General features: G+C 36.5%; 1 protein-coding gene across 17 annotated transcripts in view; it reads right to left on the bottom strand.

Annotated features, from left to right (window-relative positions):
• Window positions 1–24,999, bottom strand: part of PTK2 (protein tyrosine kinase 2) — a 428,530-nt gene that overhangs the window by 301,909 nt on the left and 101,622 nt on the right. For 3 of the 17 annotated variants that reach the window (XM_043978988.1, XM_043978993.1, XM_043978997.1), the window contains exons 1-2: window positions 16,006–16,140; window positions 11,851–12,291 (exon numbers count right to left, since the gene is read on the bottom strand). The exons of 2 other annotated variants lie outside the window; for them this stretch is intronic. In XM_043978988.1, the coding sequence (XP_043834923.1) occupies window positions 11,851–11,950 (100 nt within the window). In that variant the 5' untranslated portion in view covers window positions 11,951–12,291; window positions 16,006–16,140. Of the gene's footprint in view, window positions 1–11,850; window positions 12,292–16,005; window positions 16,167–24,999 lie in introns of those variants that run through there. 12 more of the 17 variants (XM_043978986.1, XM_043978987.1, XM_043978989.1 and 9 more) reach the window with 9 other exon arrangements.

The following is a 24,999-nucleotide window of genomic DNA, read 5'->3' as shown; positions in this document are numbered from 1 at the left end:
AAACTCTGAATAAAAGAAAAATATTACTGAATGATGCTCCCAGAGAACAGATAATAAAACAAGCTTGGTAAAGAAGTTAAATTTATTTTCAGGTACTATTGTAAGGTAAAAACAAAAGGTATCAAAAGGAAAGCAGAATAAGACACAGCTGAGGAACATGGCCCTTTACAAGTTCCATTGGCTGACAATACTGCCCCTTTAAGAGAAATTAAATGGCTGGTATCAGAATATATACTAAATGCTTTGAAAATTGTAATTATATTCTATTCAATAAACTTTATTAAGTGCCTATTGCGTTCATGTTTGCTTTAAATTAGTGATGATGTCCAATAAGTATTGTTGATGGTGAAATCTGCCTGGATTTAGGCAGCCTCTATTCAGTGAAGAAATACTTCCACCTGTAGCAAAACCTTGTCCCAACCAATGTCATCTCACAATACTACTACATCATAACAATATTCTACTAGACATGAAAAACTACATAGACATAATTCAGTGGTTAAACTGAGCTCTCTATTCAGCTAGCCCTCCCTTTCTACCCAACTCAAAACAACAACTACAACAAAAACTGAAGAGATGGTTGGGAGATGATCCATGAAATGGGACAGGTATTATCCAAATATAGTACTCAAAGATTAAAGTCAGAACCCCACATATAACATTCAATAATTCATTAACTGAACATGGAGTTGGTTTAAGGGAAAAAATTTAGAAGGGTAAGAATAGATGTTCTCCACAAAGAAGAGGGTCAGAAGAACAAAATGAAAGGAGAAGCAGAATTGATTTCTCTCAAAGAAGTAGCCTCAGACAGTATCATTATATAGTTGGCATTGCCTAGCCCAAATTCTATCACTCAGTTGAAAGCCACAAAGCTATGAGTTGAGACATGGGTCACCCAACATAGTTGGACAAGGCTTCTTCCCCACTCCTACCACAACCACAACATCTATTCATAAAATTCCCATGGCCCCCTATCACCCCCAAGAGCAAACATGAAATACTATTTGGCATTCAAAGTCCTTTATGATGTAGCTCCTCCTACCTTTCCAGTCTTTTTACACCTCAAATCTCCCCACCTACCTACCACCATGTATTCTGTAGTCTAGTGACTCTGGCCTCCTTACTCTTCCATTCTCCAGTCCTCTGGGCAATTTCATTGGTTGTTCCTCATGCTTAGAACATTCTAACTCCTGGCTTCCCTAAATTCCTTCAAGGACCCAGATAAAATCCCATGTTCTACAAGAAGCTTTCCTGTTGTTCCTTAAAATGCTTGTACCTTCCTTCTAATATCTCCAATTTATCCTGCATATAGTTTTTCATGTTGTTTCCCCCATTAGAATATGAGCTTGAGAAAAAGATCGTATCACCAATGCTTAGGCCTGTGCCTAATACATAGTAGGTGCCTGATGAATGCTCATTGATTGACTGACATATGGAGACACGTACTGGGGGCAGGTCCCACCTTCTTCTCAGTAGCCTAGTAAGAAATCTATAGACTTCCTTAAGATTCCCTTTAGACAAGAAGGGAATTGTGGGAAAGGATGAGGTAGACAGTGGGACAATTAACATAATCAATACCATATAGTTGATCTTTCATAGCATGAATTGTCCTTTCAGAACAGATATCTCATCCATAATGTTGCTGCTATGAAATAACCCCCACCAACCCCAAAGTTGTTTCAACCAAAATTGGGGGAGGGTGAGAGAATTAAAAGAAAATATCAAGTAGGGAATGCCTGTGACTATCTGTAATAATCCTGCATATCTGATTTGATAGTCATTGGTAATTAGGTGAAGCCTCACTTGTCTGGTAAACCTTGGGATTCCACACTATAAGAGCTCAGAGAGGAATACAAGCTTTGAGAAATGTATTTGTATTGGCCCTTCTCCCAGCCTGCTGAGAGATTTCTCAGTGTTACACTGAATGATGAAATAACAAAAGCTCTCAACAGAACACTATGTCCAAGGAAGCTTAGATCTGCTCTTTTGGTGACCAACCCTTTTAATATCATCTATGTAAATCAGTTTTCCCTGCTATTTGTAGGAATCCACGCAAATAATGTATTCATAGGAGAATAGAACATTCTTGGTCCAAGGCTGGGGAGACCCAGAAATGATATCTAAGCAAGTCATTCTGTCAGAAGACCAGAGCTGTAATGTTCTAAGGATTCACCAAAATTCACAAGTGAAGTGAGCAAATTGGGGGAGTGGCAGAACCAGTCATACCAGTTTGAAGCAACATAACCAAGCCTATCGATCAAATATTTATAAAGAGCATACTACATGCCAGGCACTAGGCTAGGCACCAAGGATATAAATGCAAAGAATGAAATAATCACTACTCATAATGAGTAATAGGAAAGACAAACACACATAAAAACATAGGCAGCATAAATATAAAATTAATAGATACATCTATACATACAAAACATATGTTACAAAAGGGGAGAGTGAGGAGAAGGAACTCTCAGGCAGAGATAATGAGGAAGAACATTGTAGAAGTGAAGGACAGCCAATACAAAGGGAGAGTGACATGAGATGAAGTGTCACGTATGAGAGACAGAGAAAAAGGGAAGTTTCACTGGATAACAATGTGGAAGTCAATCAGTCAAGGTGCATTTATTGAGCACCTACTGTTTTTTCAGAAACAGTGGTACAGTGGATAGAACATCAGGCCTAGAGTCAGGAAGACCTGAATTCAACCTGGCCTCAGACACTTATAAGTTATGTGACCCTAGGCAAGTCACTTAACTATTTGCCTCAGCTTCCTCATTTGTGAAATGAACTGAAGGAAATAGCAAACCACTCCTGTATCTTTGTCAAGAAAACCCCAAATGGGTAATGAAGAGTCAGATAAGACTGAAATGTGTGAACAACAACAAATTTGTCAGACACTGTGATATGTAGTGTGGATACAAGGCCCAGAAATGATAATTCCTAAAAATGTTGGAATTTTGAATCCTTAAGTTTATCATCTTTATTGTTACTATTTATTTACTGGACATCAACTTAAGAATTCATAGAATTATAGATGTAAAAGTTGGATAAGACATCTAAGGTCATCTAGTATAGCCAATATCTTAAGAGAAATCACCTCTACAACATCTGGAACAAGTAATCAACAAACCTCACCTTGAAAGCTCCTAGTGATGGGAAACTCACTAACTCTCAAGACAGTCCATGATGATGATGAAAGAAGGAAGAGGAAGAAGTGGGAAGAGAAAGGAGGAGGAGGAGGACAATTTATTTGGCTTTATCATGCATTTGGCACATAGTAGATACTCATATTTGCTGAGTTCATATCATGCAGCTTAAAAGCACAAGATTCTGGGGCAGCTAGGTGGTACAGTGGCTAAAGCACCAGCCCGAGATTCAGAAGGAGCCTGAGTTCAAATCCGACCTCAGACACTTGACACTTACTAGGGTGTGTGACCCTGGCAAGTCACTTATCCTTATTGCCCCCCCCCCAAGCACAATATTCTGTGTATAAGTAGTTGATGATCTTATTGTTGCTGTAGCAGCTTTGATTTTCAAGTTCTTTGACAAGAAGGTGAATTATGTCAGGTTCATTTTGTAGAAGATCAAAGTCAAAAGTTAATAGTTTAGAACAGAAGGTGAAAAACCTTACTCATGTAAACAGAATCCCAGAAGAAAAGAACAGAGCAATTAGAATTCAGTGCTTCCATTAGATAACAAGAAATATTCAAAGTCAAAAGACTGAAAAGCAAACAAACAGAAAAATGTAAGGAATTTACCACTCAAAATTGACCTAAAAATAGACCCAGTAGAAATAATTTTAAAATCATTGTACACTATGAAAACTATGACCAAACAAAAAACTTAGATACTGTATATCAAGAAATCATAAAACTACCTAGACCTATTAGAAAAAGAGGGCAATTCATCCATTGGGGAATGGCTTAATAGTTACGGGATACAAATGAGATGGAATATGATTTTGCTGCAAGAAATGATGAAGGGGACAGGAACAGAGAAAACAGAAAATCATTTTATGAACTAATACAGAGTAAAGTAAATAGAACTAGGAGAATAACTTATATAATAAGGACAGTATTAAAAAAAACAAACAACTCTGAAAGACCTTAGAACTTTGATCAATGCAATGATCAACCATAATTCTAGAAGATAACTGATGACGTATGCTACTCACTTCCTGACAGAAAGAAGATGGACTTAGAAAACAGACTGAGCCACATTATTTTTTGGACACATCTACTGTGGAGATTTGTTTTGCTTGACTATACATATTTTTACAAGGGTTCTGTGATTTCTTTTTTCAGTTAGGGAGGAAAGGAAAAGTGAGGTGGGGAAGGTATTAAGGCAAATTTTGGTTATTTGGAAAAAATAATTTTTCAAAAAGGAAAAAAGATGGAAGGGAAGGCAACAAGTATTTATTAAGCACCTAGTATTTACCAAGCACTGTACTAAGCTCTTTACAATATTATCTAATTCCATCCTCATAATAACACTGAGAGATAGTTATTATCATTTTATAGTTGAGGAAATTGAGGCAGAGGTTAAGTGACTTGCAAACTGAGAATACAAAGAATCCACCAACCACCTCCTGAAAGAAACCTACCCAAGAATATCAAAGCCAAAAAAATCTAGAGCTTCCAATGGGAAAAAAAAAATACTGCAAGCAATCTGAAGCAAAAAGTTAAAAGTACCAAGTAATGATAGTCATGGTCACATAAGACTATGCTTACAAGAATCATAAAGGTGAAAAAATCTAGAAATAAATATTTCAAAATCAAAAGATAAAAAAAAAAGATAAAGGTTTAATTGGAAGAATGAACCATCCTGCAAAACTGAGTACAATTAAGTGGGAAGGGGGGAAATGGATCTTTAATAGAACTGAGGTCTTTCAAGCATTTCTGATAAAAGACTAGAGCTGAGCAGAAACTCTGAAATGCAAACACAGGAGATAAGAGAATTTTAGGAAGATAAATACTTGTAAGTAATTAAAGGGTACTGAATCATTAAGTGTTTATATTCTAACCAAGGGAAAGAAACAAGTGTCCCTGGAAATCTCACAGTCTTGAGGGGTCACAGAGAGAGAGAGTTTAAGTAACATCCAAACACAAAGACTGACCAGTACAGTTTTATGTTTTGTTGGTTTTAAGAGAGGAAAAAAGGGAATCAATAAAAAGAAATTTACTGTTTCACTTAATTGTGATATACAAGAAAAAATATACAAAGATGGGGGAATGGCATATGGTTAAATATACACACAGAAGTTTCAGTGTCGACATTACATAAAGAAATAGGAAGGGATAGGGAAAGGAACCAGAGACCTAAGAAGGAGCAAATAGTCATAAGCAAAACAAATATCAATTTCTGAGGGTAGATCATAAAAAAGGGACTAAAATAAGAAAAAGACAGTATAAGAACTGGAGGTCAGGGACTGGTGAAAAAAGGAATAGCACATGGGAAGGAATAGCCTACTTAAAGATAAAATATTGATGTTGAGAAAATTGCTACTTTGCTCCACTTCTTCCTCTTTTATAAAGAGGGCTCGGCTGGAAAAAAGGAAAAAAAAGGGTAGTCAGATATGAAGAAATAAAACAATTAATGATAACTGTCAATGGATGAATTCCCTCATAAATCAGAACAGGGTAGCAGAACAGATAGAAAGCAAAAGCCATTAACATGTTTTTTATAAGAAACACTTAAAACATTAGAACTGACCCAGAATTAAGATGAGGGGTTGGAGCAAAATTTATTATGCATTAGGTGAATTCTAAAAAGCAGGGATCATTTAGAAAAGGCAACTAACTGTAAAAACAAACATGGTTAAAAGATAATTACATTATGTTTATACACAAAAATGGTGAAATATACTTGACTTATATGTAACCAACTGCATAGTATCTAAATACTTAAAGTTAACTGAATTATAGTGAGAAATCAACAGCAAAACATTCATAGATGGAGAATTCAACATGGTAATTTTAGAACTAGAAAAGCTAAAGAAAATATCAACAAGAAGTTATGCCCTGAATTCTTAAAGAGTTAAATGTGATTATATTTTTGCCAATTACAGAAGGGGGATTAGGAACAAGAGTGTGTGTGTGTTTTCTTTCTCAAAGGATAAACAGCACCATTACAAAAAGTGATCATCTACTAGGTTTTACAAACCTTATATGCATATGCAAATAATCATCAATAGTAAACATAACCTATAATGATCACAATGCAATAAAAAGTCTAATCAGAGTACATTTGAAGAAAAATTCAAATTTAAATGGTCACTCAATAATCCTTAAGAATTGTTGGGTCAAAAGCAAATTATAGAAACGATAATTTCATAAAATAAACCGACAAAAATGAAACAATATAACAAAGCTTTTGAAATTAAGCCAAAGCAGTCAATAGGGAAAAAATAATTATGTCTCTAAATACTTTCATCAACAAATAGAAAAAGAACAAATGAATGAATCAGGCATGCAACTAAAATAACAACAACAACAGGGGATAGTGGTGAAGGATTATTTTTTTACCGCATAATGAAAGAATAGAAAATTATGCCTCAATATGACATAGTAGATAGAGGTGTAGATTCAGTCAGGAAGCCCTAGGTTCTCTGATATACTGCTGTAGGAATATGAACAAACTACTAAAAATGTCTTGGCCCTCGTTTTCTTTCCTTTTTTTTTTTTTTTGAAAGGCAATGGGGATTAAATGACTTGCCCAGGGTCACACGGCTAGTAAGTATTAAGTGTCTGAGGCTGGCTTTGAACTCCGGTCATCCTGAATCCAGGGCCAGTGCTTTATCCACTGCGCCACCTAGCTGCCCCTTCGTTTTCTTATTTGTAAAATGAAGATATTAATACCTGTAGTAATCACAGAATTATTGTGAGGCTGAAAAGGAAATAATGTATGTAAAGCTCTCGTAATAGGCCAGAGAAGTCTCAGTACTACTCAATCACTTTTGTTCCAGCTTCATATGTATTTTATACAGGTCAGAATGGATCTTTGTTTTGTTTTGTTTTGTTTTTTGCAAGGGTAAGTGGTGCCAAATTCAATCCGCCCAGAGAAAGAAGAAAGCAGATACTGTTTTTCATTGTTAAATGATTAAACAGATACTGTTTTTCATTTTCCATTGTTAAAATGTTGCTTAATTATTATTCTCCCTTCATAATTTTTTGTTACCAGGATTTTTATAACTATTAGAAACAACATTAGTTACTAATTGTTCCTTTATCATGCATGATACTTCCTTCCTTATAGTATACTAAATAGAACAGAGAATTCTTGCTTTGGACCCTCCAAAAACCTTAGTAGATAAATTCCAAAAGCTGAGAGAGATTCATTCTCCAGAACCAAAAACTATTTCTTCTCAAAGTAGCAAAGGATCATTGCAGAGGGATTCAAGAGGAGATTTTTCATCAGTGGAATTTAGCTGATCAGAATTGAGTAAAATCGGTTTTATATACCATGGCCCTAATTACCATCATAGTGGCTGAGTTCTAAGGAATACTATGGAAAGGATGCAGAGACTTCAATCAAGCAAGGTCCTTACTGATAGCCAGTTGCAAAGAGTTAAGACTTCATCCTCCAACTTCTTTGGGATAATGTTGACTGGTTGATAAAATTCCATAAGCCCTTTGTCCTACTTTCTACCAGGATCCAATCCTGAGGTATCATATTAAAATTTACTATTTGAATCAATTAAAAGCTGAAGTAATAACAGTTTACAAGAAAGATTCAGATTGACTGAGGAAACTAGGTCATCCTATGTAGATTTAACCTATAAAATATATCAGTTCAAAATCAAAATTATTCAAGCACCTGGTAGAGGAGTGACTTGGCCATATAAAGGAGAGAGCATTTCAATAAGACCCCTCAGAAGGTTTCAAATGACAGAAGGAAAAGAATCCCAGATATCCACCCCCCAGAAACAATCTGACCAGAGGAGGGCCTCATGAACTTTGGAGGGCCAGGTTTTCCATTCTTCCCACAACCATTCTAGCAGCATCTCTGGATTACTTGACTGCAATGTCTGCAACAGAAGCCATGAGTAAATCTGATGCAGACTGAAGGCTCAACAAAGAGTTCAGCAGCAAAGTTATACCATGCCCCAGGGGAACATTTTGACAACTGAAGCAAAAGTATTTCTCACAGGTATGAGTTAATCCTTTGGCCTATGTACTTCAAGCTTGAGCCCACTTTCACCTGGACTCTGTGTGTACTGGTAGGAAACTATGCTCTTAGTTTGGGAGAAGGAATGTTTGGTACCTATTACATCACCAGAGTACATAACTTAAGTCTAAACAGGCTAATGGTTGTTAGCCTATAACTATAGTGAGAAGCACACAGGTGGTTATGATAACCAATTCCTTAAGTTATCCCTTTAACCCTGAGTAGAAAATGTAGCTGCCTTTTGGGGACTCAACTCTAATATATTGGTTGTTTAACTCTGGGCAAGTCACTTAACTCCTCAGTACTGTGGGCAACTCTCTAAGAGTATAACTTACGGGGCGGCTAGGTGGCGCAGTGGATAGAGCACCGGCCCTGGAGTCAGGAGTACCTGATTTCAAATCCGGCCTCAGACACTAACACTTACTAGCTGTGTGACCCTGGGCAAGTCACTTAACCCCAATTGCCTTACTAAAAAAAAAAAAATATATATATATATATATATATATATATATATATAATAAATAAAGAGTATAACTTGCATGAAAGGTGGCAAATGGCACTGGAAGAGGGAGTTTGCTCATTGGAAGTTCCCTATTCCAACAGAATCACAGGTTCAGTGTGTATTCTGATTCCTTAACTTCATTTTATTAAATCTGGCTGATCATTCCAGCCTAGTTAGTTCTTAACCCTGTCACAAAACATACTACCTATCCCTTCTAGCCTGTCATCTGTAAATTTGATAAGCATGCTATCTATGCCTATACAAGCCATCAAAAACATATACACTGAGGGTCTACTACACATAACGTACTACCTATTCAGAGGAAAAGTGAAATGGTAGGAAATCTGATTTTAAGAGCTTTTATTATATCCTTTCCCTCTTTCGGTATTTCTGAAACTAGTTTATTTTCTCCATGAAAGCCACAAAAAAATTTTTTTTTGGAGTTTTAAAGTCAACTTTGATTCACTATAGATAGCATGATCTGGTAAAGAGAAAGTTTTGATATATAATCGTTCCTCCAGAATGGCATTATTTCCTTAGTAATGTCTACAGTTATCTCTTAAGAGTCTCCCAAGTTCTTAAATACAGTGTCTCTAAAGAAGTTTTCAAAGCACTAAACTTTTACTCCTCTTTTAACAGTACTGTAACAGAAATGTACTAACCCTCAGGTACCAGCTGATATGTGCACAAAATGAATATTTATTATGAAGAATCACATTTTCTAAATCCAGGAATCACAAAACTATCTTCTCAGATGCCAGAAATAGTGTTGTAGTTTAAATAGTGAAAATACATATATTATTTTCAGTAGTAATACCCCATCTCCTGCACCCCCATTGATATGGGTGGTCCCTATTAGGCTACATTTTACCAGATTCAACACTGAAAAGGTAGTCTCTAAGGGCATGAGTATGAAAGACATTCACACACACACACACACACACACACACATAATGACGAAGACAAGTTTATGGGCTAACCATTCAAATGCTAGGTCAACATGATTTCAAAGACAGAACTTTAATTTTAAAGAATAATGCAAAATATACCAGCTGATGTTTCGCCCTATGAAATTTTGTACTCTACATATTTTAAGTCTTTTTCTTAAGTGGAGCACTGTTAATTTTCTAAGAGGTTTACTGTGATCAACCATTTGTTGAATGATAGCATCTGAGGCCTGGAACAGCTTCTACCTCATTATACATGGAGATTTACAGTCTTAAAAATCTTTTGGTTTCCTTTACCTAAGTTACATTTACCAGTTCTGCAAATTTCTACCCATGTCTTCCTTTGTCCTTTACTATACAGGCAAGAATCAAACCAGCACACAAAGTTATGTATGTTGTTATCCTGGTTCAAGGCAGTAAAATGAGAAGGGCAAGAGGAAGTTTACTAGAACTGTATATGTTATGTGATCACTGCAGAGGCAGTGTGATTAACCTCCAAGAAAGGGGGTGGGGTTAAAAGGAGCCTTGCATTATCAGAGCTACCTCCTGTGGCCAATCCAAAAGCAGCAATGGCCTACTTAAGAGACAGAGAGACAACCCTACAAACTGAAAGCAGGTCTGCCAAATATCCTGAACTGTAGGAATAATCTCAAACTTCTGTATAAAAGTCTACTTTTTCCAAAAATATTTTCCATTCAAAAAAATTGTTCCTGTCTTTGAAAGCTAACAAGGTCAGGCTCGAATTAATGTCTCTTAAGTACTCAGGAAGACTCACTTTACCCAACTCTAAAACTTTAGTACTAATTTCCAACAGCAACTGGGGTAAAAAAAGGAAAAAAGAAAAGAAAGAAACTTTAGCATTTGGTTAAACCAGTTCAAATTCTGGGCCTGCTTGACGTGTGGATTGAGAATCAAGCCTCTGCCATGAAAACTAAACAGAATGTTCTCAAACAATGGGCAGGAATTATGCAAAAAGTACCACAGTTTTGACAAGTGGAACCCCCTGGGCAGACTCCACTAGTCTTGTTGAACCCCACAGCAAATTATAATGTAAAGCATTTTTTAAAAACCATAGAAGGAACTTCAATTAAAAAAATATATACCACAATTGCAGGAACTTTTCTTTTTACATCCAATGATGAAACGAATGTAATTTTTAATTTGCATATTAGATATTGCTTCATATTCATGTGGTACATTAACTCCAAAATCAAATGTGTTTTAAATGTTTAAAAGCCAGACAGATTTTAATATCCAAATGGAGAAAAATTGCTACTAGATAAATCAGAACCAACAAAATAAAAATTAATAGTTAGGAGCTAACACTTTAACACCCTAGTTAGGAGATAGTTTTTTCCTATTTTCCTAAACTAAAAGGTAGGTGGAATCAATCTATAGCTCTACTTACAACACTGTAACAGGGCTTATCCCAGTGCACTATCTTTTAAAAATCCAACTTGAGATGAGGTTGGCTTCACATTAAGTATATAGGTATGTTTAAATTATGCATGTGTAATAAATATTTAAACTAAATCCTCCATAAAGGCCCATCTTTGCTAAGACAGATATTTTCTTCTATTAAAGTCATGCAGTTAAATTTTCCACCCTTTGGGGTTTTCTTCTTATTGATATGCATGGAATTTCCCATGTAATATTTTAAACAAATATGCCCCAAATGTTGCCTGGAACACAACCAGGAAACTTATGATTTCCTTAAAATTAATTTAAAATTTTAAATGAAGTGAAAAAAATTAGGAAAATATTAGAGTAATACTGAATTCCTGACTTGGTAACTATAAATCCATTTTGCCAGCATATGGACTACAAAATATTATATGTCTGGATTACTGGCCACTAAAGGATACCAACTTTAAAACCATAAGAAAAAATAATTAGGAAGAGAAGTTTTCATCCTATTTTAATCAAACTAGCCACATCTTTTCCTTGAAAACTTCCACAAACACAAAATGAAAAATTAGCAGGATCATAGTCATAAAATGATATAACAAAGTTAAACAAAGAGAAAATAAGTACAAAAGATAAAATAAATGTTTACTCATTTAAACATTTTAATAACCATGAAAGAATAGCCAGTTGGTTATGATTATAATTGCAAATTCTTTTCAAATTTTTATTTTTCTCCTTTTGGAGATAATTTCTTGAAAAGAAATAGTCCTTTCTATGACAAAACAAAATTTCAAGACAATAAAAAACAACAGATTTAAAAATTATTTATACCTTTAGCCCAGCATATTGGAAATGGGCTACAGCCGCTTTTCTCCATATAGATAGCACCTGCTGGTTTCAGGGCCGGTTGGCCAGCCAGTTCCAACAACATACACACAATTGTATAGAGATCAAGCCAGGATTCAGCATACAAAGTCCCAATTCAGTGCTCCAATAGTATTTGCTCCTGTAGGGGGGCTGGAAAGCTAATCACTTGAATGCATTCAATCCACAAACAAGGCTAAGCTTCCCCTACATTTGTTCCTGTTTGGATAGTTTGCATCGAAATTTGGTAGGTATCACTTCTGTAACATTTCCAGCAGCAGGAAGAATGCTTTTCAATTACAGAATCTTCTCATGCGTCCGCAATTTGAAACACAGACCATCCTTGCCAGAGTGAGCTACTGAACAGAATGCAACCAGCTAGTAATGTGACCGTGTGGGTCTGTATTCCTAGATTCATTCAGGAAGGGAGGGAGGGAAAGGGGAGGGAAGGAGAAAGGGGAGGGAGGAGAGAGAGAAGGAGATTAGAAAGCACCTTATTAATATGCTAATCTCACCCTTCTGTTCAATTCACCCAGCAGACTCCTGTTTACAAAACTGACAGCCTATTCCAAAATTGACTGAGCTGCAAATCAAGCTTGACCCAGGTCAGGTTTGTATGTGGCTCTTTAAGCCATTTTTCTTGTTGTTTTCAAATTCTTGCCTCTAGCATATTAACAAATCATTCACATATTAGTGGAGTTAAAATAATTACCCTGATCAATAATTGGAAAAATAAAACAGAAAAAGCTAAAGATTTCTGATACTAAATATTTTCTGTCAAATTGACACTTTCTCCAAAAATGTAGCTCAGCCCCCCCAAAAAAAGCAAAAAGTTATGGCAGCTACATTCTTGATGAATTATTCTAGAGAATACTGATGGACTCAAGACATACTTTTTCTAATCTCCTAAAGCAAAATATGTTTTAGGGATGAAGTCATATACCAGAGTAAGACAGCAAAATATCCTTACAATCAGTACCACAGCTAGCTCCCCTCCTAACATAAGACAACTTACTTTTTTCCATTCAAACTGGGAGAAGACAAAGGTCATCTTTAAAAATGTAACTATCTAAAAACATTCCACTTCAGTTATAAGAGAATAAATAACTAGGAACTTTGAGTTCTCATTCTTTAGATTTATGTGATACAAAGTCATACTATGTATATTAAAAATTTGCCTAATACAAGGAATATCAGTGTAATTATTTTTGTTCGGCATAAACCGACAAACTGGACAGCTTTGTATTCTGAAATATAATTCTCTAGTAAGCTTGTAAACAAGTCACAACATCTTTTGTTTCAGTAATATCTTTGCATCAAGGTATCACAGTAAAAGCACTGTCAAAATGAAAAAGGAGAAAGGCGGTTAAATTTTGTTTATGCCTTAACCACCTGATCTCTTAAAAGAAAATACTGATAATAATCAAGAAGACTTTAAGAGAATAAATTCATTAATGTTTGCAAAGTACAATGAAAGTACTAGAACAGATGATGCTCACAAGGTTGGTCAATGTTGCCTAACATCTGCTTTATTTAAAATGTGCAGTATTAGCCACTCTTGACCATGGTTTTGTCCTAGGGAGCTGATTGCCTTCAAGGCAACACCAGTCAGAGCTTCAAGTGACTTCTAATGGCTTAGTGAAAAGGCACCATTTGTCAATCTGAACTCTAACCTCTGACCTCAAGCAGCTCTGGTGAGTGGTAACAGAAAAACAGCAGGCCAAGAATTAAGCCAAAGAAATAAGCAGATGGTCTACTATAGTAGTGGACTTTTATCAGCTTCTTTACTAGCAAGTAAGGGGGGAAGGTGATAAGTTCTGGTCTACAAAAGACCCTTCCCACTGTCAGAAGAATTAAGCACTAAGAGCAATGATGCACAATGGGACTGCTGAATTAGTCCAATGAGAACAGCCTGCTATCTGATTTGAACTGCTACCTGGGCACAAAGTTCTGATAAACCAGGCCACACTCAACCTAATTTGGAGATAATTTAGGTCCTGTATTCGAGGGGCCCCACAAAGCTGGCCCCAGTTGGCTGAGAACCAACCAATTGGGTCCCTGCTGAAAACTGTCCTAAAGCCCCAGGGCATTTAAAACAAAAAAAGGCAGCAAAATGACTGAAAGGCAGGTTTGCTCTCTCCCAACTACTTATAGACACAATGTCCAAAAAAGTCTTAGTGGGAAATAGAGCACAGGCCCTGGATTCAGGAGGACCTGAGTTCAAATCCACCCTCAGACACAACACTTACTAGCTGTGTGACCCTCAGCAAGTCACTTAACCCCAACTGCCCCGCAAAAAAAAAAAGTCTTAGTGGGGTTTGAAGAAGTTCATGACTGCTTTACGACTTTCTCTTGTGTATGAGGAGTCTTGCTTAAGTCAGGTCCAGTACAACACATGCTTAGCTTTGGCTGGGTCTTTGCTTTCTATGGATTATCTGCACATTTGGGGGGGGGGGGTGTCTTATATTTACTCCCCAGGAAAATATGAAAATTTTAAAGAATACCAGAAAAAGGCAAAAACAAAAAACCCCAAGTGTTTACATCAGTGGTGCCAAACTCAAATAGAAATGGGGACCACTAATCCATACAAGCACACTGACTTGGTTTTTAAATGTATTATCTGTATTTTACTGTATTTTTATTTATCTTGTTAAATATTTCTGAATTCTATTTTAATCTGGTTCTGGCCATACTCAAGTGCTGTAGGCTGACACTTCTGGTCTACAAGGCAGAGATTTAATAAATATTTATTAATTCACAAAGTAGAGTAAAAGCTGAGAGTAAATGTATACATTCTCTGCAAAAGTTTATGCAGCACTGATTTCTATGTCAATTCCTAGGGCAAACCATTTTTTTCCCTAGAGACTTGAGTTCAAATCCAGCCTCAAACATTTAATAGCTGTGTGACTCTGGGCAAGTTGCTGAGTCTCAGTTTACTCAATTATAATATGGCAATAATAACAGCACCTATTTCTCAGGGTTGTTGTAAAGATAAAATGAGATAATTTCTAAAGCACTTAGCATAGTGCTTAGCAGATAGTAGGTATTAAATAAATGCTTGTTTCCATCCCATCATAATCCAGAACACTCAGTTCCAACTCAAAGTTGAAAAAGATTTTTAAATAAAGATGAATCTAATACAGAAAATGTAACAAAATGTAACAGAAGAGCTGGATTTGCATTTGGGCTTTATCACTTAATTGGCTATGTGACCTTAGACAAGTCACTCCATCCCTATGAATCTAAACTATCCTGGATCTATAAAAGGGGGAATATTTGTAAAATCTACCTCCCACATTTGTTTTTAAGAAAACACTGTTGGGGCAGCTAGGTGGCGCAGTGGATAGAGCACCAGACCTGGAGTCAGGAGTACCTGAGTTCAAATCCAGCCTCAGACACTTACTTAACACTAGCTGTGTGACCGTGGGCAAGTCACTTAACCCCAACTGCCTCACTTAAAAAAAAAGAAAAGAAAAGAAAAAGAAAACACTGTTCAAAGTACACAGTACTATAGAAATGTGCTACTACACTGTATAGTACTACAGGACATGCTTTTACACTGGGCAACTAGGAATAGAGCACTGGTCCTGGTGTCAAGAGGACCTGAGTTCAAATCTCACCTCAGGCACTTAATAACCGTGTGATCCTAGGAAATCGCTTAACCCCAATTCCCTTAAAACATCCAGTGCCTGGACCCAGATGGCTCTGGAGGAGAGAGTGAGGTTGGTGACCTTGTTTAGCTCCTCCCTCACTTAAATCCAATTCAGTGCAAGTCATGACATCACCCAGATGCCAAGGTCCTCTCCGAGAATGAAGGGCAAACAACATGCTTTTACATATATAATCTTAACTGAACCCAGAGCAAAAAGACAGATATTATTATTCCCATTTTATAGATGAGGAAGCAATGGCTCAATAAAGAGCTACCAGCAAGGGAGCCAGCAAGTGAATACATTCACATGTGACATGAATATACAGCACCATATCACACTCTCTTTTAAAATAAAATTTATAAGGGAAAATAAAAAGACTGAAAACAGTGAGAAAGTACTATCTATTAGTACTGCCAAAGTTAACTATCCATTAGTATGCCTAAGTATCATGAACTAAGTTCAAATCCACCTGGGTTCCTTTTGGAGTCAGAAAGGAAGAATGTCCTTCCATTTTCCTTGGCACTTGTATCAGCACTGATGTTATTTTCCTAATATTAACGATGTCACAAGGTTACCTTCTTCAAGACAAGAAAAAGAAAGGCATACCAGATGATATTGGAAGTCAGCTGGCTGAAAACCAAGATGAAAGGAACAGAATGCAGGGGAAAAGAATATTATTAATGAGGCCAGAAATTAAAACTATATTGCACAATGATATTTATGGATAACCCACCCTAAGTACATGCTGCAACATTAGTGATATGAGTTCAATTCAGTTTCTGAATTCATTTCAATTCAACACAACAAATCAAATCAATGAATGAGTTCTCACAAAAAGGACAGAATGGGATTCTATACTTTCACTGAAATAAGTGGCAACTTATTTATAAAGCTTATTTCTGTCAGTAGTCTCTTGGATTTCCTCCTACTTGTAAGACCACTTCTCCATCTCCCTAAAAAGTACATCATTTTTCTCCTTAGTGTGAGTATTCCCCCAAAGGAATGTTCTCAGCCCTCTTCTCTCTTCCTTGCCATCTGTAAACAGATGATTATAAAATTTATAGTTCCAAATATATAGTATCTCACCTGAGCTTCAGGCCAAGCTTTCCAACTGGCTATGGCCATAACCTGGCTATCCTGCTTACCCTTCAAATCAAAATATCTAAATCTGAATGAACTCACTCCCCCAAAAACAGTCCCTCGAGCTATTTCAGTTAATGGCACTACTTCCTTCCCAGTCAATCAATAAACAGTTATTCAATGTCTACTATGTACCAGGCACTGTGCTGGGTATGCAAAGAAAAGCAAAAAATTGTCTCTGATCTTAAGGAATTCACAACTTACAGGGCAATGATGGAGACACCATGCAAATATCTTTGTACAAACAAGATCTATTTGAGATAAATTAGAGATAATCAATAGTGCAAAGGCACTGTATTAAAGTGGGGAGTGGGGGAGTCATAAGCTGGACTCAAAAACATCTTAGTTGACTACCTTACTCCTTCACTCCAAAGACACATTCAATCAGGGCCATGCATTCTTAACTCTACTTCGTCATCAGTCCCCAACTTTCCATCTGTATTGCTACCAACCCTAATTACAGTTATCATCACCTTTCACTTAAAATATTTACAATAACCTCTTAAATGAGGCTTTGCTTCTAGTCTCTCTCCCATATTAGCACAGTGCTTGACATACTGAAAGTGCTTAAGAGATGCTTTACCTAAGTGGTTCATCTACCCATTCAATCTATCTTTGACTCAGCAAACAAAAACATTTTTCTAATGAAAAGATCAGTTTCCTATTAAAAAGTAAATAAATTCAGTGGCTTTCTATTTTGTACAGTATAAAATATCAAGTCCTTAGTTGACGATAAAGGCATTAATGCCACAATCTGGCATCAGTATCCTTTTAAGCTTGAATTCACATGATTCCTTTTCACATATAAGCCAAACTAGACTACCAGCTATTCCCCCAAATTTTCTACTGTCCAGCTGATCAAAAATGACCACAGGCATAATAAGATCTAATGACACAGGACCCATAACTAGAAGATGGAAGAACCATGATAGAGAGATCAGTAAAGATCAATGGAGGTACAAACAAAAGTGATATCAGAGTATAATACAGAGCAGCTGGAGAGAAAGAAGAAATATGTAAATTCAAGAAATGTCACAAGCCTGGCACTAAGGCATGATATAGTAGCTGTAATGTGGAAATTTCAGTTATCAATTACATAAATATCTGCTGGAGTTCGCTCCAAGCCAAAAAGAGAACCAAAAATTCTGTGGCTTTACTTAATAATAATTTTCTCTTTCAAAAATTAGAGAAAGTAATGCAGGGAACTACCATTCTTGGCTCACACCAATCAGAAAGAAATGGCTGTATAAACTGAAATGATGAGAATCTTGAGAACAAATTATAAGTGCACATTAGAATTTGTAATAAAAGAAAATGAAGGTAGGCATAGTTTGACATTTACCAGAATTATTAGGAGAACAGATTTCCAGTAGTTCAGTGAAAGGAAGGTAGGAGTTCATGGACTAATAACTGTACAGAGAAGATTAGCCCAACAGGGATAAGAAGTTCAAAAGGATGAAATTTTGAAGATACAATGAGAAATGATTCTGATGAGTAGGAAAAGGCAGAATTGCCTGAAGAAAAAGGAGATGAACCAACCAACTTGGATTTGATTCTGCAAGAGGAAAGACATGTAGAGGAGATAGACACAAGTGCAGGTAACAGAGGAGAAACAAAAACAAGTCCTATATGTACAGTTTCAGGTGTGTGTTCTTCAAGCTCACCAAGCTTAAGCTGATAAGGAAATTAAGGAAAACAAAAAGGTCTGTGGTAGGGGTTTTGTTAATTATATCATGGGAAAAGAGGAAGATCAAAGAAAGGATAGGACTGCTACTCATGGTGGATTAGATGCTGATAACAAATGAGAAGACAGAATAACTGAACTCTGTTATCATTTTCATTTTCTCTGCCCTGGAGAATAATATTCAAGCTGAAATGGACACTGATATCCAAGCAAAGTAGGAAAATAGTAAGGGTAATAATGCCCTTTGATGAGCATAAATTTAGTAGACCCAGTAAAACTATTCACGACCAGAGTACTGAAAGAAGCAATGATGTAATTGGTGAACTCTTGTGGATGAACACACAGAATGAGATAACTGTTAAAGGTGTGCAGAAAGGCAAATATTTCCCCAATTAAAAAAAAAAGCAAGACATTAGAATATGCAACCCAACGGCCAGTGAATTTTATTTTTTCAAAATTTCTAGAGGACATTATTATAGAAAAGATAAGTCAATGTTGACAGTCTTCTCAGTTCTTACCCTTCATGAACTCTAAAAAGCACATAGAAAGGCAGCCTTAATCTTTCCTCGATCTCTCTCTTCACCTAGGATAAAAACTGTAAAAAATATTTTCCTGAGTTTTTTTCACTAGCCTCAACTTATTCTGAGCTTTAGCACTCCTGAGGTTATTCATACAAGAACTGTGCCAGACTCTGATATCCATCCTTTGTGGTTTTCCCTTGCTGCTATTTTTTATACAATTCTTTTAGGAAATCTAACTTATTTGATTTCCTTGTGCATCCATATACTGTCTCTTTGGATGACAATTTATGTTCTTCCTCATCAGAAACTTTTCTTGTGTCTTTAGAATTTCATTCCTGAGAGCCTGAGGTGTACATTGGGCTTACTTATCCAGTAGAATTTTCCAAATTTGGGAATACATTTCAGATTATGCTTTGTTTTCTTCTTCCCAATCAAAAATCCAAAATTGAAACAGTTTCTTCCTCCTAAAGTCCCCCATCATTACAAACAACAAAAAAGAATGGAATACTATATTCTCTGTACTTTTCATTCAAATGAACAAAATGAGCCATATCAATAGCAGCATTCTTATTATAATAAAAAATAAAAGGCAAAAGAAAGTTGCATCTAAATGGAAAAATGACCCACAATTTCCCCAATAAAGGAATTTGCAGAATTGAATTAAATGTCCATCCCAAAGGCAATAAGAAACATAATTTTAAAGGGCATTTGCTAATTTGGCCTTGTAGTACCCCTGATGACCACAAGCCACAGAGCTGACACAATGACAACAGCTATCACTTTTGCACTAATTATCTGTAGGAGATGAAAAAATGGGGAAATTCTATGAAGAACCCTATAAAAATTTTTCAAATAATGATTTCAATGCAAAAGTGGGCAAAGAGGATAACAGAAAAAATAGGGTTCTATTTTATGTAACTAAAGAGGTCAAGAAAGCCTGAAGACTACAAAAGTTTCATGCTTATATATCAAGAATAAAAGGAAGGGAAAGAGAAGAGAATAAGAATTTATATAGATAGCATTTACTATGTGCCAAGCACTTTTATAAATATTATCTCATTTGATGCTCACAATGACCCTTCGACATAGGTGCTATCATATTCCTCATTTTACAGTTGAGGAAAGTGAGGCAGAGATTAAGTGACTTTCCCAGGATCACACAGCTAGTAAGTGTTTGAGCTTGGATTTGAACTCAGGTCTTCCTGACTCATGCCCAGTGCTCTATCCACTGTCTAACCAGCTGCTTCTAAAGAATATATTCAAGCAAAAAGTTGAAAGGTGCTATATACAATAAGAACCAAATATCACCAAAATATATGTAAATATATATATGTGTACATATACACATATGTGTATACAGCTATCTTACCAGGCAAAAGACAAATGGTTATCAAAATCTGAGTATAGTAAGATCACTGATTTGTTAGAATAAAGATAAAAATCAAAATAACCCTAGAAAGAAAAGATAAGAAAATATGATACGTAATTACATATTATTATAGCCTACAAAAATATAACAAATAAAAAGCAATTGTTAGAATGAGAAAGCCAAAATAATAAAAAAACCCAACACACCTAATTCTTCAAATACTTGATCTACTTGCTAAGTAGAGAGGTGATGAAGGTCAGAACTAAAGTGGTAACTGTATGAATGGAGAGAAGGTGATCAAATGCAAGATATGTTGTGGAAGTAAGACTAGACAATTGGTAGGAAAGAGAGGAATAGGGGGCAGCTAGGTAGTGCAGTGGATAAAACTCCGGCCCTGGATTCAGGAGGACCTGAATTCAAATCCGGCCTCAGACACTTGACACTTACTAGTTGTGTGACCCTGGGCAAGTCACTTAACCCTCATTGCCCTGCAAAAAAAAACAAAAAAACAAAAACAAAAACAAAACAAGAAAGAGAGGAATCCAAGAAAATACAGAGATTATGAACCTGAGACCCTAGAAGTGCCTTCGATTTTTTTTAAAGGAAGCTTTGAAAAGAAGGTTTAAGGGGAAAGATAATCTCTTTTAGACAGAGTTTAAGATGCCCCTGAACACCCAGTTTGAAATGTCTAATAGGCAGATGAAATATGAGAATAAAGGTCATGAGAGAGAATAGAGAAAGATAAATAGATCTGGGGGTCATCTGTATCAAGATAGCTAAACACAGAAGAGTTGGTAAGGCTACAGAGACAGAAAAAAAAAGAGAAAAGGGCTCAGAACAGAATCTTGGAGAACATGGGGTACCTAGGGGTAGATGATGTAGATGGGTAGATGTAGACGATGAGGCAGTGAAAGCAACTGAAAAAGAGTTTAGATAGGTAGGAAGCAGACCAGGAGCTATGAGTAATATCATGAAAACCCAGAGAGGAAAGAATATATATATTGAGGGCAGGGATCAACAATGTTAAATGAAGCAGACAAGTTTAAAGGACTGGGACTGGAAAAAAAAAAGACCATCAGATTTGTGAACTAGGAGATCACAGGTAACTTTAGGGAAAACAGTTTCAATTGAGTGATGAGGCTGAAAGCCATACTGAAAAGGGCTGAAAAATTACTTATCTGTATATATGTTGTATCATTAGCTATAGCAGAATATGAGTACTGTAAGAGTGGAGATTATTTTTTAAATTTTTGTCTCTTTTCCCCCTTGTTAGCAAAGTGTATGTGCTCAATATATTCTTATATTGAGCAATAAAGAAATGATCAGTACTTTCCCCACAAGGCTATTGTGGAATCAAGGGGCACATTTAGACTTTCCTTGAGGAAAAAGTTCCTAACAGTTAACTCTAAAGTAGAATACGCTGCTTGTGAAATAGTGGATTCTTGCTCCCTAAAGATCTTCAAGCAAAGACGACATGTCAATAATGTTGGATTAGATCAGGGATTTTTACTTGTTTCATTCACGACCCCCTTTCACCTGAGAAATTTTTACACAACCCTGGGTTATAGGTATATAAAATAGACATAAATAACCTTTTATTGCTGCCAAATTTGTCAGAACCCCCCATGTTCAGCTTTGGATTAGATGACCTCTGAGTTACCTTCTAATTCTGTGGTTCTATTAAGCAGGGACAAAAGAAACTGTCTAAAGTAGATATAAGTGGTTCTTAGCCCACCAAAAGGTACTGATGCCCTGCCCTTGTTCACCAAGTCCTGAGGCTTTCAAAACAGTAATGGATGGGCCTTCCCACTTTAAGACAAGAGATAATAGTCCTAGACATAAAGTTATAGTAAGATCATTGCCCTGCCCTCCCCCAAAATTAATTTAAAAAAAAAAGAATCATTACTAATAGCAGTCAAGGGAAATCTCTGCTAAATGCTTCAAACAAAAAATGTTTAAATCACAGGATTTGAGAAATAAAAGGAGTATCAAAATGCATGTAGTCTAGTCAGTAACTGAACAGGAACTTCCTCTACAACATCCCAAGAACTGCTCATTTGGCTTCAAATGGAAGAACTCCAAGAAGGGAAAATTCTTTAACTCACTTCCTAAAATGCAAAAAGACCTTTCTCTATTTCAATCATTAATCTAAGTATATATAATAAAAATACAAGAATGTATCACAAGTTTAAGAAACCATTTCACCAACCATTACATTTCAAAAATATTTTTCCACTTAGCAAAGGGGAAAAAACTAAATATCATACTAATTTTTAAAATTCTGTCAAATTAAGAAAAACTTAAGAAAACTCTTTTAAAAAATTTTATCTATAAAGAATGAATATTTTTGAGAAACCCCTTAGGTAGATGGGCAGTGGGATTGGGAAAGGTCAGAGATCAAGAGCTGGAAGAAACCTCAGAGGCCATATATTTAGTCCCACACTCCCTCATTTTAGAGAAAAGGCCTCTGAGTAAGTGACTTGGTGACAGTCACAAAGACTTTTGGCATCAGAGGTGGGAGATGAACCCAAGTTTGAACTCCAGTCATTGTTCTCTATAATACCTTGATGAATATGTTAAGGATGTTTCAGTAAGATAAATCTGCCTCCAAGATAAGAATATGACACACAACTATTTAAAAGCAGCAGCACATTTACAGAGGCTTCGAGGTTCAAGTGCTGTTCTCAGTTTTAAAAGTATGCTATGAGAAAGAAGATTGTGTATATATTATTAGCCTCATTTTAAAAACAAGGAAATAGGAGAATTTACATTTTCCCCTTAAGTCTGTATTTTGCATGTCCTTACATGCAAGTACACACACAGTATCTGTCTCTGTCTGTCTGTCTGTCTTTCTTTTTTGTTTGTCTGGGGTTTTTCTGGTTTTTTTCCTTTTGCAGGACAGTGAGGGTTAAGTGACTTGCCCAGGTTCACACAGCTAGTAAGTGTCAAGTGTCTGAGGCCACATTTGAACTCAGATCCTCCTGAATCCAGGGCCAGTGCTTTATCCACTGTGCCACCTAGCTACCCCCTCTGTCTCTCTTTCTTACTCCATCCCTCCCCAACAAAGAGGAGGGCCTGAGGACAAGGGATCCAAATAGCATTTTGTAGATGGTGGTCAGGAAAAAAACGAGAAGGGAAGAGAGGCAGAGGGGAAAGATGTCTCTGATCTAGCCCTCTGGGGCTTCCTCCATCATATGGGGGAACAAAGGCAGTAATAAGTGAGTCATAATTTAGGACAGTACTGAAATGACTTGCTCAAGGGTAAGTAGCAAAATCAGGATTTGAATGTTGGTCTTTTGGTTCCAAAACTAGCATTCTTTCCCCTACACAATAATATCTATGAAGTAATAGGATGGATTTTTTTTTTTGGCTGGTGGTGGTGGTCCATTAAACCACAATTTGTTTTCTATCGTCAAAAAATAGAAAGGGAGAAAGGGTGGACAACGATTTCCTCCTTCAGATGATAAAATTACAGAACATAAGAGGTGTGAATATGTTAAGCTTAGTGCAAAGACTGGTCTAAGCTCTATTATAAATTATGAAATGTGAAGGAATTCTCCCTGTCAGAATTGACACCCAGTTGGCTATTAAATGGGGAGGCCCTGGAGACCTTTTACAAACTATGCCTGTCAGCCCAAGAGAGTGCTGGAGGTAGAGAGCAGCTCTGAGCATGTGCAGGAATGGGGAGGATTAACCTTTTCTCCCTCATCATTCCCCCAAACTGATCCTGATCATAGCATACTGCAGCCAAGATAGTCACCTAGTAGAAGATACTATACCCAGCAGGACAGAGATAACCAAGAAGTAGAAAAAAGTTCCAAAAAGCATGATCTCTGGCAGCAAAGAAGAGAGACGACTATGGAATAAAGCAAGAACTAGCTGGCTGAGGATAAGCTCAGGGAACCCAAATGAATAACCCACACAGCACATATACCAGCACACCAAGGAGAGAGGCAGTAAGGTACTATGTCCCATAGAGTGTTGGACAGAGAATCGGGAAACCAGCTTCAAACACTTACTGGATATATGATCTTAAATCTATATGACATGATATATCATATGATCTTAAATGTCACTTAACCTCTGTCTGCCTCAGTTTCCTCATCTGTAAAAATGATGACAATGACAGCACCTACCATCCAGGGCTGCCACAAGGATTTGGAAAGCACGTTGCAAACCTTAAAGTATTAGAAAAATGTCAGCATTAAGAGAAGCATGAAGTCCCACTAAAAGAAGGACATTGGGGCCCTGTAAGTAATGGAGACATAAGATGCCTTGGGACATATGTGGCCCATACTGTCCCCACATATGTTGCAAAAAAAATTGTGGGAAAGTATATCCCAGGTTTATGGGGAAAATATTCTGCCTTCTTATTAAATTGCCTTTGCTTTGAGCTCTGTTGCTGGTTGGAAATTATGAGTTACAGTTTTCAGAGTGAAGACCCACAGAGTACTCTCTGAGTCTAACATGGTAGTCATCCTCTTGGATAACCCGATCTTTGGTGTGGTTTGAGGAAGGGAAAGCACTACTAGAGAGGGCATTTCAATAGTATTATCCCCTTGACTACTCACTTTACTTAAAGGATTTTTGGTAGTTCCTCAAAATTAATGTATGCAAAACATATACTCTCTATGCACAACACTCATCTAGCTATATAAGTTTTAATATATTACTTTAAAGTCATATTTCATACAGTTTTTGAAGCAAGTTGCATTCTCAGGGCAGCTCTGAAGATGCTTCTTCTTACAG

This window comes from Dromiciops gliroides, chromosome 1, assembly GCF_019393635.1.
Source record: "Dromiciops gliroides isolate mDroGli1 chromosome 1, mDroGli1.pri, whole genome shotgun sequence".
In the NCBI taxonomy this organism is placed as follows: domain Eukaryota; kingdom Metazoa; phylum Chordata; class Mammalia; order Microbiotheria; family Microbiotheriidae; genus Dromiciops; species Dromiciops gliroides.
Note: the sequence above shows the minus strand (reverse complement) of the source record. Positions and strands in the feature narration are given on the sequence as shown.